Source organism: Sinocyclocheilus rhinocerous, unplaced genomic scaffold, assembly GCF_001515625.1.
Source record: "Sinocyclocheilus rhinocerous isolate Xijiao unplaced genomic scaffold, SAMN03320098_v1.1 scaffold204, whole genome shotgun sequence".
Lineage (NCBI taxonomy): Eukaryota > Metazoa > Chordata > Actinopteri > Cypriniformes > Cyprinidae > Sinocyclocheilus > Sinocyclocheilus rhinocerous.
Window position 1 is genome coordinate 240,744 of NW_015644006.1, and position 12,424 is coordinate 253,167.

The following is a 12,424-nucleotide window of genomic DNA, read 5'->3' on the forward strand; positions in this document are numbered from 1 at the left end:
CCCATCCCCCAAGATGCAGGGCGCTGAGTGATAAACAGAAGTCGCCACACTCTAAACGTCCCTCACACTGCCTCCTGTCCAGGCGTCAAAGACAGATGGACCGGGAGAGTCCATGTGCCTCACACACTTCCATTTTTGACCGTGCCTGCAGCGGTCCTCCCAAAATAACCCCCATTCCTCACGACCTTATATGTCTGGGGAGAATCATGAATCCAGGCCACACGAGACACGCTGTTGTCCCATTGTTGCTTTGTGATCGTTGTGGTTGTCTCCTGTCTTGCTATGCATCTCACAGAACTAGATCAGGAGTGTTTGCTACACCTTTTTTCGTACCTAGACAAGGACAGTCGCCGCAGCCTGTCCCTGACCTGCGTACGACTAAGACAGGTCTTCCTGGACCCACATCTGTGGACGCTACTTCACTTCAGGTCTCCGTGCGAGCTGAGGAGGGACAACTATGTTCTGGGCTCTTCGCTAAGATACCTGGCTGAATGCTGGCACTCGAGCAGGGTCAAAGTGTGCAACATTGAGGACTGGATGAAGACCACATTCCAGAAGGACCTCTGCAGGAAGCACGAGAGCCTCGTCAGTGACTTCCTGGAGCGTGTTTGCCACATGTGAGTGTTTCTGTTTGTCTTGGCCTCAACATTCATTTAGTCATTGGTTTGATCTTGGACAAGCAGATGTTGCTACCCTGATATATTTAGACAGATAAAGTAATCTTAATGAATCCCATCTCCTCTTTTGTTTTTAAAAATATAGTAATGGCACCAATATAAATTTTCCATGATCGTTTACTGACCTTTGCGCTTTCCAAACAGTCAAAGAATAACGTTTGCACAGATCTGTCCCATTGTAAACAACAGTATCCAATGGCTTTCAAATGGTACAAAATACAAACTATTATTAGCATAAATTTTGTCCAAAAGCAATATGACCAATTTGTGACAAACTCAAATTTTTGTAGTTTTTGCTATAGTGCTTGAATCTCATTTGCGCTTGCATATTTTCAAACTTAGTGCATAAAGCTGTGTTGACCCTAGGTTTTACATCAGTGACACCAAATCACATTTGATTTTTGTTTCATAACTGATCAAGACCTGTCGAGTTTGATATGCACAAGAGCAAATGAGATTTGAGAGCTATGGTGGAGGGAACGATTGTCAGTAAACAATAACTTAAAGTCACCATGAAATCAAAATGGACATTGCTTATATTTCGGGTAATGCTGTGTGATGTGTTTATTATAAATGTGCACATCATTATTTTTTTCATCTCTTTAATCAAAAACATGCACATCTTTTCCCCACTGCAACAATGTCTCTTCTCCGATGACTTGTAAACTGGCATGTTTGTCCGACAGCCTGACGTGTTTCAATCCATAACCCCCAGCAACCTGTTACTCACATGAGATTGCAGCGATTTGCAAATGAAAAATATCAAATGATTTCCCAATGGATGAAATCAAGTCTCGGTTTTTTTCTCATTGAAGAAAAGACTCACATTTTCCACTTCATGCTGACTTAATTTTTTTGTACTGTTCCTACAGCCTTCATACTGACTATTTTATGATGCTTTTATAGTTTTTTTTTTTTTTTTTAACTTTTTTTGAGCTTGAAAACATCTAGTAACTGCCTTTGTTGTATGGAAAAGAGCAGCTTGAACATTCTTTGAAATATCAGCTTTTGTGTTCCCCATTTGAAAGAAGTCAAACAGGTTTGGAACAACATGAGAGTAAATAATGACATTTTTGTAAGAACTAACTCTTTAAGTCACAAAATTATCAAAATATTTTAAACTCATGGTAAAGCAAGTCACAATTTAATGTTTATGAACTCTATCTGGCTTAGGAAGGAGCATATATGTCTTTAGCTGTGAAATAAATAAATTAAATCCCTATATGAATGGAAGCAAAGACACTGCACTGCAATTTTAAACATTGTCTGCAACAACTGGCCCATCAGACCACAGCTGCAGGCACACCACAGACTAGAGGCCTGCGCGGGACGGATTTTTCAGTCCCGCTCCCACCCGTTCCCGCAAGATTCTGTCCCGCGCCCGCCCGCTCCCGCAAAAATATATCTTATCTGGTCCCGCTCCCGCCCGCGACATTCATGTTTTGTCCCGCTCCCGCCTGCATAAAAGTAATCTATATAGATTGTTTTCAGTACATTGAAGAAATTTACATGAAATGGTTCTGTAACATCTCCTAAGCTCCACAACATCCCAGCATAAACACTCCCGATAAAATATTTGTTATTTAGGCTAAGCATCAATCAGATTTTTTTAAATGCCCATCCCAGCAAAAACTTTCCAAAATCGGCAGCACGAGCACCGGCGTAAGTGAACCAGCCCCAAACCATTACTCATTTACCAGGTTCTGTTATGAGTTGAGAAGGTTTACATGGGTACAGAACGTTCAGCAATTAGAAACGTCTGTTTTCAAGGAACACAGATACATTAGGACGTAGCATGATAGTTTTTTAAGGAACAGACGTCAGTGGTGGGAAGCTTAAAAGTACTTCAGCATGAGCGTTCCTCACGTAGCCATTTAACTCAATTAAATGGATCTTCTCAAACTTCGTTCCTTAAACGTTCCATCAGAAACACATTTTAGCTTCAAGCATGCACGTCATCACAGTCTTCCACCGATAGATGCGGCTTGTGTTCGAAGCGTGCTGAGGCTGGGAATGCAGTTTGCCTCAAGTTTTGAGTGACACGAGGTCTAAGGAGTAGAGCTGAATTACCCTCTGGAGTTTTAAGCGAAGATCTGTACAGCCTCTTCCAGGCAGCCAATAATAACGGGAGACATGATGGAGCTCTGCGGTCTCTCCCGCTGCTGTTTTGCACAGTAAACTCACTTATGAGGAAAAAAGAAACTGTGATTTGGCAAAACACTCTTAAAGGGGTCATATGATGCTGCTAAAAAGAACATTATTTTGTGTATTTGGTGTAATGAAATGTGTTTATGCTCAACTAGTTGCTTATAACCGTGCCCATTGTTAACATATTGGCTGTTTATTAGTACTTATAAAGCACATATTCTGCATGACCATATACTACATAGACACACCCTCCACAGCGTCCCGAGAGTGACATTAGTCTCTTGAAAGATTACTGTCACTGTGATGACTATATGAGTTCAAAGAAAAAGCGCTGAATCCAATTCCTGGTAAATTACCGTCGTGCCACGTGTGGGATGTCTACAGAGGCCGTATCCACATGGGGAAACCTTCACGGTTTGTGTTATGGAAAATATTATGGTAGTAGGGTTTTGGCCCCCCACACCCAGCCTCATTCTCAGAAGCAAAGTAAAATAAGACAGTTAAGTCTTTGTTAGTTTTTCATTAAGCCCGTTTGATGGAAATGCCTTTAAAAAAAACCAAAGCAAACAAAACATCTGCACAAGAGATGGGCGGAGCTACGAGAGGAAGGCATGCTTATGTAACCCGGGGATGATGCGACGCATATATCTGGCATGTTTACTTCATCTGGCCAGCTCTGAAAGCTCCTCCCGCTCAAACACAATGGCTGAAAGCTGCTCCAGCAGAAAACTATCTAACCAACCGATCCACGAGGCTTTGAATTCTTGCGAGCCTCTCTCATCCTTCCTCTCCTGCTGATCCCTTTATCAGACCGTCTATGTCACCGATGGCCGTCTGTGATAATAAAAGCAATGGCACGTGTAGTGTGAGATCCGCCCCATGGCCAGGGGAAACCTTCACGGTTTGTGTTATGGAAAATATTATGGTAGTAGGGTTTTGGCCCCCCACACCCAGCCTCATTCTCAGAAGCAAAGTAAAATAAGACAGTTAAGTCTTTGTTAGTTTTTCATTAAGCCCGTTTGATGGAAATGCCTTTAAAAAAAACCAAAGCAAACAAAACATCTGCACAAGAGATGGGCGGAGCTACGAGAGGAAGGCATGCTTATGTAACCCGGGGATGATGCGACGCATATATCTGGCGAGCACCAGCTGTGTTTATGTGGCAAAAACAGCTGATACAGCAAACACTGACTTAGGGAATGGTTTTTGTTATGCTATGCTTAGTACAGTATAATACCATGCAAATGCCTGATGGGGCTACATAAATTACTGCCTAAAGTCTTGGGTTACAGTTACTATGTTGCAATATGTGTCAGTTACTGTCTATTGACAACACGTTTATTATACAGTCTACCATTTTATGTGTCCCCCGAGGAGTGAAAAACATTTGTAATGCAGTAAGCTAGTGTGTTTTCCAACCAGTTAATTTCTGGCGGCCGTTTTTCTTACAAGCAATCATATATGAAATTCATATCCCATTTTCATTGTCTAATCACTTAAAGGTGTATTCCTCGATGAAAATACTTCCTTTTAAACTAGATTAATATGAGACAAGTATAGCTAAGCTGTTTGTTGACTGATTTTCCAAAAAAGAAAAGAAAAAGAAAGTCTAAACATTGTTTTTCTATGGCGTGCTCTCTTAACCACTGGGGTGACTTTGGGGCGGAGCTATGTGTTTGCTTGACCAATGGCAGATGGCTGAGCATTCACGAAACCTGTTTGAATGTTGTTGATTCTATTAGTGTGTTTAATAAAATCTTAAATTATTTAATAATTTTTTTAAGTTTGTAAGTACGTGTTTTTGGTTAAAGTACTTAAGAAGAACTAAGTCATTGCTGATTCCAAACACTGTCTCTGTGGCATTTTCAAAACATTTCTCTATTGTTTGAGAATTCTGACCAGCATTGCACAGCAACACAGGCTCAACCAATGGGGTGAGTTTGGGGCAGAGCTGTGTTTGTTTGATTAATAGCAGACAGTAGAGCATTCGGGAAACCTGTTTGAAAGGTTTTGATTGTATTGCCACTAGGGCTGTGCAAAAAATCGAATGCGATTTTCATGTGCATCTCGTCAGTAAAGCCGCTCCTGTGATTAGTAGTAAATCTCCAGCATGTGCGTTCAGATGGAGCGGCATTTACTACACAGAGCCGTAGTTCACTGACAAGCTACACAAAAGCGATTTTGTGTAGCTTGTCAGTGAACTTGCCACATTAAATATGATCTTTACAAATTAAATGAACAATTTAATTACGTTCTGTGTCACTTAATGTAGTTTTGAATGTGTGTATTTTTTAAAATTACATTATTCTATTCAAGTCTAAAATGCAAAGACAACGTTAAGTTAGTTGCTTGTAAATTGAATCCCACACCGAGTAAACACTGTCTTTTAAAGCATTGTTCTTTGTTTGAAAATTCTGACCAGCCTGCATAGCAACACTGACTCAACCAATGGCATGAGTTTGGGGGTGTGGCTATCAGTATAACCGACCAGCGACATACAGGGGGCGTGTTCAAGGAAACCTGTTTGAAAACAAGCAGCACTGAAATTACTCACTTCAGCTTTAACAGACTGTTGTTGGTTATTAATTCACTTGTCCAATCTACACAAACAGCAAACCAACACGTATGCACTGTATGCACTGCACTTTTCAATTATTATTCCTGTCTATCAGCATGACATAATTCTTTTTTGTTGTTGTTGTTGTTTTAGGTGTCCGAATCTACTCTCGCTGACTCTGTCTGGATGTGGGCACATTACGGACCGTGATGTTATTAACGTGCTACAAAGCTGCAGGAGGCTACACAGCCTTAGTCTAGAAAACTGCGCTCGGATGACTGACTCTGTCCTCCAGGCTGTTGTGGACCACGGCCACAGTCTCACAGACATGAGGGTGGACTTCTGTCGCAACGTGACCCAGGCAGGGCTGCAGGAGGTCAGGGACAAGAGACCAGAAGTGCACCTGAGCGCGTTACACAGTGCCGATATGATTCCAGACAGCAAGCCTGAGGAGAAAACACAGATCAGGAGAGCTCTGCAGAAGTTCTTGATCTTCTCCTGACAGCTAGAGGTTACCTAGAGACTTCATGTCAAATTGAGGTTCACAACACTGTCCAGTGCAATTATGGTGCAGTTTTATTTTTTCAAAGTTTCCATGAGAGTCAGTCTTCATCTCTGAAGTTTTCATTCCAGTTTCATTCGATTTCATTTTCCTTGTTTACATTCAGTCTTCCAACCTTTCTACTACTTTATTTTATCAGCAAATTCATTCTCCTATCAAACTCATTCTTTGTTTCTTCTCTGGGTTGTTTTTTTATTTGTTTGTTTGTCCATTTGACTCCATGAAATGACTCAGCGGTCAAGTACACAGTACAAAGGCTAAGTATTCAATATGCAGGGCAGTGGCCCAGTCCAAAAATTTCAACCAAATCTTAGGTTTTGATAATAAAACATTTGTGAACTCTGTGAAATACTTTATGTATTTATTAAAAGCACAGCATGTTTTGGTTGCATAATCTAGTTCTGGAACAACTCATTGCTGGTTATCCTCATTTTCGGGTTTTGGACTTCCTCCTAGTTATGCAAGAACAATATTTGACAGAGCACAGGTTTGCATACAGCCTTTCTGCATGACATTTATTTAGCAATAAGGTACAAGAGGCCATACTACATTGTGAATATAATATATATATATGGTTATATATATAACCAGAGGTACAATATTCACAACACACCATGGCATTGAGTGCCTTATTGCATTTGTATTTAAGTGGCCCAGTCCAAAAATTTCAACCAAATCTTAGGTTTTGATAATAAAACATTTGTGAACTCTGTGAAATACTTTATGTATTTATTAAAAGCACAGCATGTTTTGGTTGCATAATCTAGGTTAGTTCTGGAACAACTCATTGCTGGTTATCCTCATTGCGGGTTTTGGACTTCCTCCTAGTTATGCAAGAACAATATTTGACAGAGCACAGGTTTGCATACAGCCTTTCTGCATGACATTTATTTAGCAATAAGGTACAAGAGGCCATACTACATTGTGAATATAATATATATATATGGTTATATATATAACCAGAGGTACAATATTCACAACACACCATGGCATTGAGTGCCTTATTGCATTTGTATTTATGCATTTAGTGGATGCTTTTATACAAAAGAGGAACAAAGCATTGTTATCGCTTCCATAAAACCATATTTCATTAAGCAAATTCATTCATCTTGTATTATAAAACAGCTGGTTGCTGATTGGTCAAAGCAACATTTCATTCATACTAAAACACGGTATAAGAAAACCTAGCTACCCATAGAGACCAAATATTAACCTCAGTTATACCAAGGAATATATTTTCTAGCAGAATGATGAGAACTTAATGAATTTGCGTCATAAAGATGTGCAATGTGCACGTCTTTTTAAGATATGCAATATAAATACATTTCTGGACATATTTTATATGGCATATTAGCATTGACATTTGCCCGTATATTCAACTCCGTGAATGCACAAGGTAATTTGGGGATTTTTCTACTATCATACATTTTTAGACATCCTACTTCATTTAAAATATTTTAGATGAAATGGGTTGCAAGGAAATACATATTTTTGGACACATAATATTTCTTCACCAATTTGCTAAATTGCTTGGCAACAAAAAAAGCTACATTTAGACTTATTAACTGTATTACTTACAAGTTATTCCAGCTATTAACAAATTAAACATTGGTGCCTTTTATCATATAGCTGTTTTATAACAGCAATAATCTTTTATAGCTATGTTTTATCACAGTTTTATCACAGCATCAGTACCGGAACTATCTGTTTTATAACATTATTTGCAGGCTTTGTGCAGAGGTTTGGATATAAATTAAAGAGCTAATGTCATTTTCATTTTAGAAGATGCAAGGAGACGAGCTGTAGCTTGTCTTAACGGAGAGTTATGACCTAAAGCCTAAAAGAGTTATTTGAGGCCATGTTGGACGTCTTCCAGCGTTGTGATTAGAAACATATTATGTAAGAGCTGTGTAGAAATAGGGTGGCCAGTTTCTGTGTAGTCCACGTGACCACACTATTTTGTGTCGTAATTGCAGCGAAAATAGATGTTCTTGTCTCTTGGAGTCACAGAATTTGTTCTTCCTCTATTATGTCTGTTTGACCTTTTTTAAGTGTATGTAATCCAGTCAAACACACAAGTATAGTTTCCTCAAACCCTCAGGGCATCATCAAGGCTGCATGAAGAACAATCGCACATTCTGTCCCTAAATAGTCCGAAATGTTATTGGAGATAAATTTAGAAAAACAAAATAATTTGTAATGAGTCTTAACAGAAAGTCCCTTGTTTTAAAGCCAACGTTCTCCACAGGATGTTCCTCGCGATGGATTGAAGGCTGGAGGGTGCAATAATATTGGGATAATTTTTTCTTTCCCTCTCATTCCTGTTATCTGTATCTCTTTCCAACTCTCACTCTCTTTCTTTTGCTCAAGGTTTTGTACTCGTCAAGTTACATAAGTAAGGGAAAAAACCTCAAGTAATGCCTTTAATTATGTAATGTCAGTTATCGTTGTAAAAAAGCCTGTGAAATGAAGACACTTAGATAACGTCCGTCTAATCAATGCTTTATAAAAATTCCCATGACCAGGACAACAAGGAGGGCCTGTGACTCGTGGTCCACCCATAAAACTCTCGCCCCAAGCCTGTGAAGTCAAGAAATGGTACTGGCCGTGACATTTTGTAAGACTTCGAGAGGTCAAATGAGTGGCAAAACACGATCAGCATGCTGTGATTGCCTAAATCGACTCAATCAGGTATTTCTTTATTGTGGATGTCAATCCGCTCCAAGTGGTTATGTAATCTGGTTAATGTTTCTCAAGCGTTTGATAATGTCGGGTCCAGCAAACAGATTTAGAAAGGTGGAAAACTTTAGACACTATTTATGTGCACGATCACGTGTAAGCAATTAGGCAATGGAGCCAAGAAACTGCAGTGGCCTTTCAAAGAAAAAAGTTTTTCATGCTACTAACGCCAGAGTGTAGCCCTTGTATTTTCTCAAAACAGAACTAGTTAACACCCAAGGGCAACAGTAAGGTTAGTGTTGATTGGCTGTAGACAGCATTGGGCCTCTAATGTGTGTGATCAGCCTGAAGCTACACTGGTTGCAGTAAATCGTCGGATCTGTGTAGTCTACTATGGGCAAACACAATCTCTGAGGAGGTCATAAAGCACACTTCAACATCTATTTCTTCTGTTTTGTATTTTGAAAGTTTTCAGCCAATGATCAGTATCAGAAACATCATTTAAAAAGCTATGTTTATTTTGATAGAAAACAATCAAACACCTATCACCCACCTAAAATGTTGTATAGGTAGTAATGGCAGACAAACAGTTGCTAGGTCTTGCAAAATATTCACTATTGTTTTTTACGGAGTTTAAAACTTACTTAAAAACAGCAAATTCTTGAGCAATCAATGTTTCGGCCTGTTTTTGCAAACTATGTCAGATATTTGTAGCAAAGTTGTATGAGATGGCAACATATTGTGATGGCAATGTTTGGGTCTCACTTTCTCAGGTATTTTTTTAGAAGGTCGTAAAAGCCAACGTTTAAATACAGCACTGTTACAAACTTCTGGCATTTGTAAAAAAAAAAAGGTCATAAAAGAAGGCAACTTATTGAGACATCAACTTTTCGCCTTTGCAAACTTTGTCAGGCATTTTCTGGAAGGTTGTAAAAGGAGGCAACACATAAATACAGCAATGTTACAAACTTTCGTACTTAAGGTATTTTTAAAAAGATGGCAACGTATTAAAATGTCAATATTTTTGCCTTACTGACTTCATCAGGCATTCACACAAAGGGCCTTAGAAGCAGCCTTTCAGTATTGAGAAAGCAAGATTTTGGTATTTTAAAGTTCATCAGGCATTCATACAATAAAAATGGTGTAAGAGACAGCAATATATTGAGACAGAAATTTTCAGGCTCACAATCTTCACCAGGCATTCGCAAGAATGTCACAAAAGACAGCAACATTTTGAAGGTCTTAAGACCTTAAAAATGTGTGACAAAGCTCAAAAGACCATAACATTGTCTCTTTTTTTCAGGCTTTTGTAAGAGTAAGGAAGGTACATTTAAAATAATTTAATTCTTGAAGATTTTGCCATGCATTTATAAGAAGGTCATCTAAATACTATACATTGTCAACCTTTTTACAACTGTAAGACCGAAATGTTGCCATTTTTATTCGACTTATAAATTCTTTAGAAATGCTCAAAAAATCTTAATCATTTTAGGACTTCTTAGCTGTATGTAGGGCTTTCTCTTGTTTCTTTGTACTTATTCATTCTTATGATGAAATAAATTGCAAAAGTTACTTTAAGTTGTTAAAGAATTGACTTTATTTTGGTTGTGGTATCTCCACAAGTATGTCAAAATAGATAGGAGTTTCATCAAACAAAAGTCCAAACCAGAATTTGTTCTCAGAACAAGAACTTCACTGCCTTACAGAAATTTAGATAAACTTCAAAGCAAATTGTTTGAAATGCATCACAGCCATTTTTGCCAGGTGCAGTCGTTCATGTGGGATTATGAAGTCGCGCCAGATGCTTATAAGACCATATAAGAGCCAGTTTCCTACAGGCGGCCTATAGAAATGAATTATCAGCCTGCATCAACCTGTAAGTGTCTCCACGTGTGGGTTCTCAATGTCTAATCCAGTTCTTGACCAACAGCTCTGTATATGTAAGAAACATAGGCATCTGATAAGAAACCAGAAAGACTGGTTGCTGCAAATAGTGGCATTGATGTATATGCAAAGTCTCGAGTGACTTCCGTTCCCTCACGTTTTTGGTCTGTAATGTATGCTTGCGTTTAAACCCATGGAACATTCTCCTCATTGCTAGGAGAAAATCACATGTTGTGCATATGCCTGTCCTCACATGCTATATAAACCAAACATAAGGTTATGAGGAAAGCTATAAAACAAGCTGCAGAAGGTAATAAATTATATTGAGGATGTTTATTGGTTAGACTGAAGCACATGGGCAAGTTGTGACATAAGATCTGCACATACATGTACAACATACAGTCTCTTTCTCCTTCTCTTTCTCTCCCTCTGGGTGGAGGAATGCAAAGGCAGCTCAGGCCACGAGCTGTTTCGTAAAAACTGTGGGAGGGAAGTCACGTTGTAGTGAAATTCACAGGCTGAGCGGAAAAGAAGGGGAGGGGGAGTTGATTTATGTCATCCAGGAATGGTTGCTGGTGCACTGGCTTCTCTTTTAGACCCCAGCACACATCCATAGCCATTCATACTGCATCTCTCATGTCCTGCAATGGATTTTTGCAGGTCTTTTGGGATTCATAAAATGTAAAATGCATTTTCAAATGCTATGCCTATAGAAGATCTTCATTGAAGGGGTCATATTGTACATTTATTTAAAAAATGATATTATTATTATTAATATATTGATATTATATTATTGATATTATTTTTGACTTATTTTATATTTGTTTAAATTTTTTTGTCAGTGTCGTTCACCTTTGTTAAGCTGCAGTCGCATTTACCATTGTTTGCCGAATTCTTGAGGTAAAAATTTAGTAATTTCAATAGTTATTTCTTGTACATTGCTGCACTATGGACAACATTTTTGATCATTTTCAGTAAAGCTTAATGGCACTCGGAATATTTTGTTGTATGAATATCTGAATATGCAATATGTCAAAACAAAGAACAGAGCCTCGCTTTTAAACAAAACAAAACAAAAACACTTTATTCTAGCGGTATGCAGTCTTTTTTAATTAACACTTGAATGTGGTAAGTTTCATGAAAAAAAGCAACATTTCAAACAAAAAGCTGCGAAAATCGCATTTTTGTAAAAGATTACATCTGGATCAAATTCAGAACGATGATTCAGATAACATAGATGGTATAGATCGCTTATATCAACACATCCAAAACTTGCACAGTCCTAAACCACTTCCTGGAGCGACATTTTATTCGGTAACATTAGACAGTTTTGATTTATATTATCACTGTTGGGGAAAGTTATTTTTAAAAGCAATGCATTACAATATTGCGTTACTCCCTTAAAAAAAGTAACTAATTGCGTTATTTAGTTACTTTTTATGGAAAGTAATGCATTACGTTACTTTTGTGTTACTTTTTTGTCACCTGAGCTGGGCTCTCTTCTTTATTTCTTAATAGCAAAATACCCAAAAGGAAGTGCCTCTGCACCTCACTCACATTCCAGATTATGATGCGTGTTGCTCTGTCTCTATAGTGAAATGGAAGTCTTGCACATTCAGTAGAAAAGATCGTACTTCCGCATTGCAAAATAAGTTTGATATTACATCACAGTAAGGGGCGGGTCAAGTTTCTGAACACTGAATAAACAATTTAAAGGGGTCATATGACGTTGCTAAAAAGAACATTATTTTGTGTATTTGGTGTAATGAAATGTGTTTATGCGGTTTAAGGTTAAAAAAAACATTATTTTCTACATAATGTACATTATTGTTTCTCCTCTATGCCCCCCCTTTCTGAAACGCGTCGATTTTTACAAAGCTCATCAGTCTGAAAAGCGAGGTGTGCTCTGATTGACCA

The 12,424-nt window shown here is 38.4% G+C and overlaps 1 protein-coding gene across 1 annotated transcript; it reads left to right on the forward strand.

The window, feature by feature from the left end:
• The first annotated feature begins 282 nt into the window (after positions 1–282).
• fbxl22 (F-box and leucine-rich repeat protein 22) lies at positions 283–6,218 on the forward strand. Its single transcript, XM_016575320.1, has 2 exons — positions 283–617; positions 5,536–6,218. Exons 1-2 carry the CDS (start codon positions 283–285, stop codon positions 5,882–5,884), a joined length of 684 nt encoding a protein of 227 aa, XP_016430806.1. The 3' UTR covers positions 5,885–6,218.
• The last annotated feature ends 6,206 nt before the right edge of the window (positions 6,219–12,424 follow it).

Excerpts from the sequence above, each read along its gene's own strand:
- fbxl22 (XM_016575320.1), top strand. The coding sequence starts at position 283 with ATGCATCTCACAGAACTAGATCAGGAGTGTTTGCTACACCTTTTTTCG. Across the intron at positions 618-5,535 it reads CTGGAGCGTGTTTGCCACAT|GTGTCCGAATCTACTCTCGC; the intron begins GTGAGTGTTTCT and ends TTGTTGTTTTAG.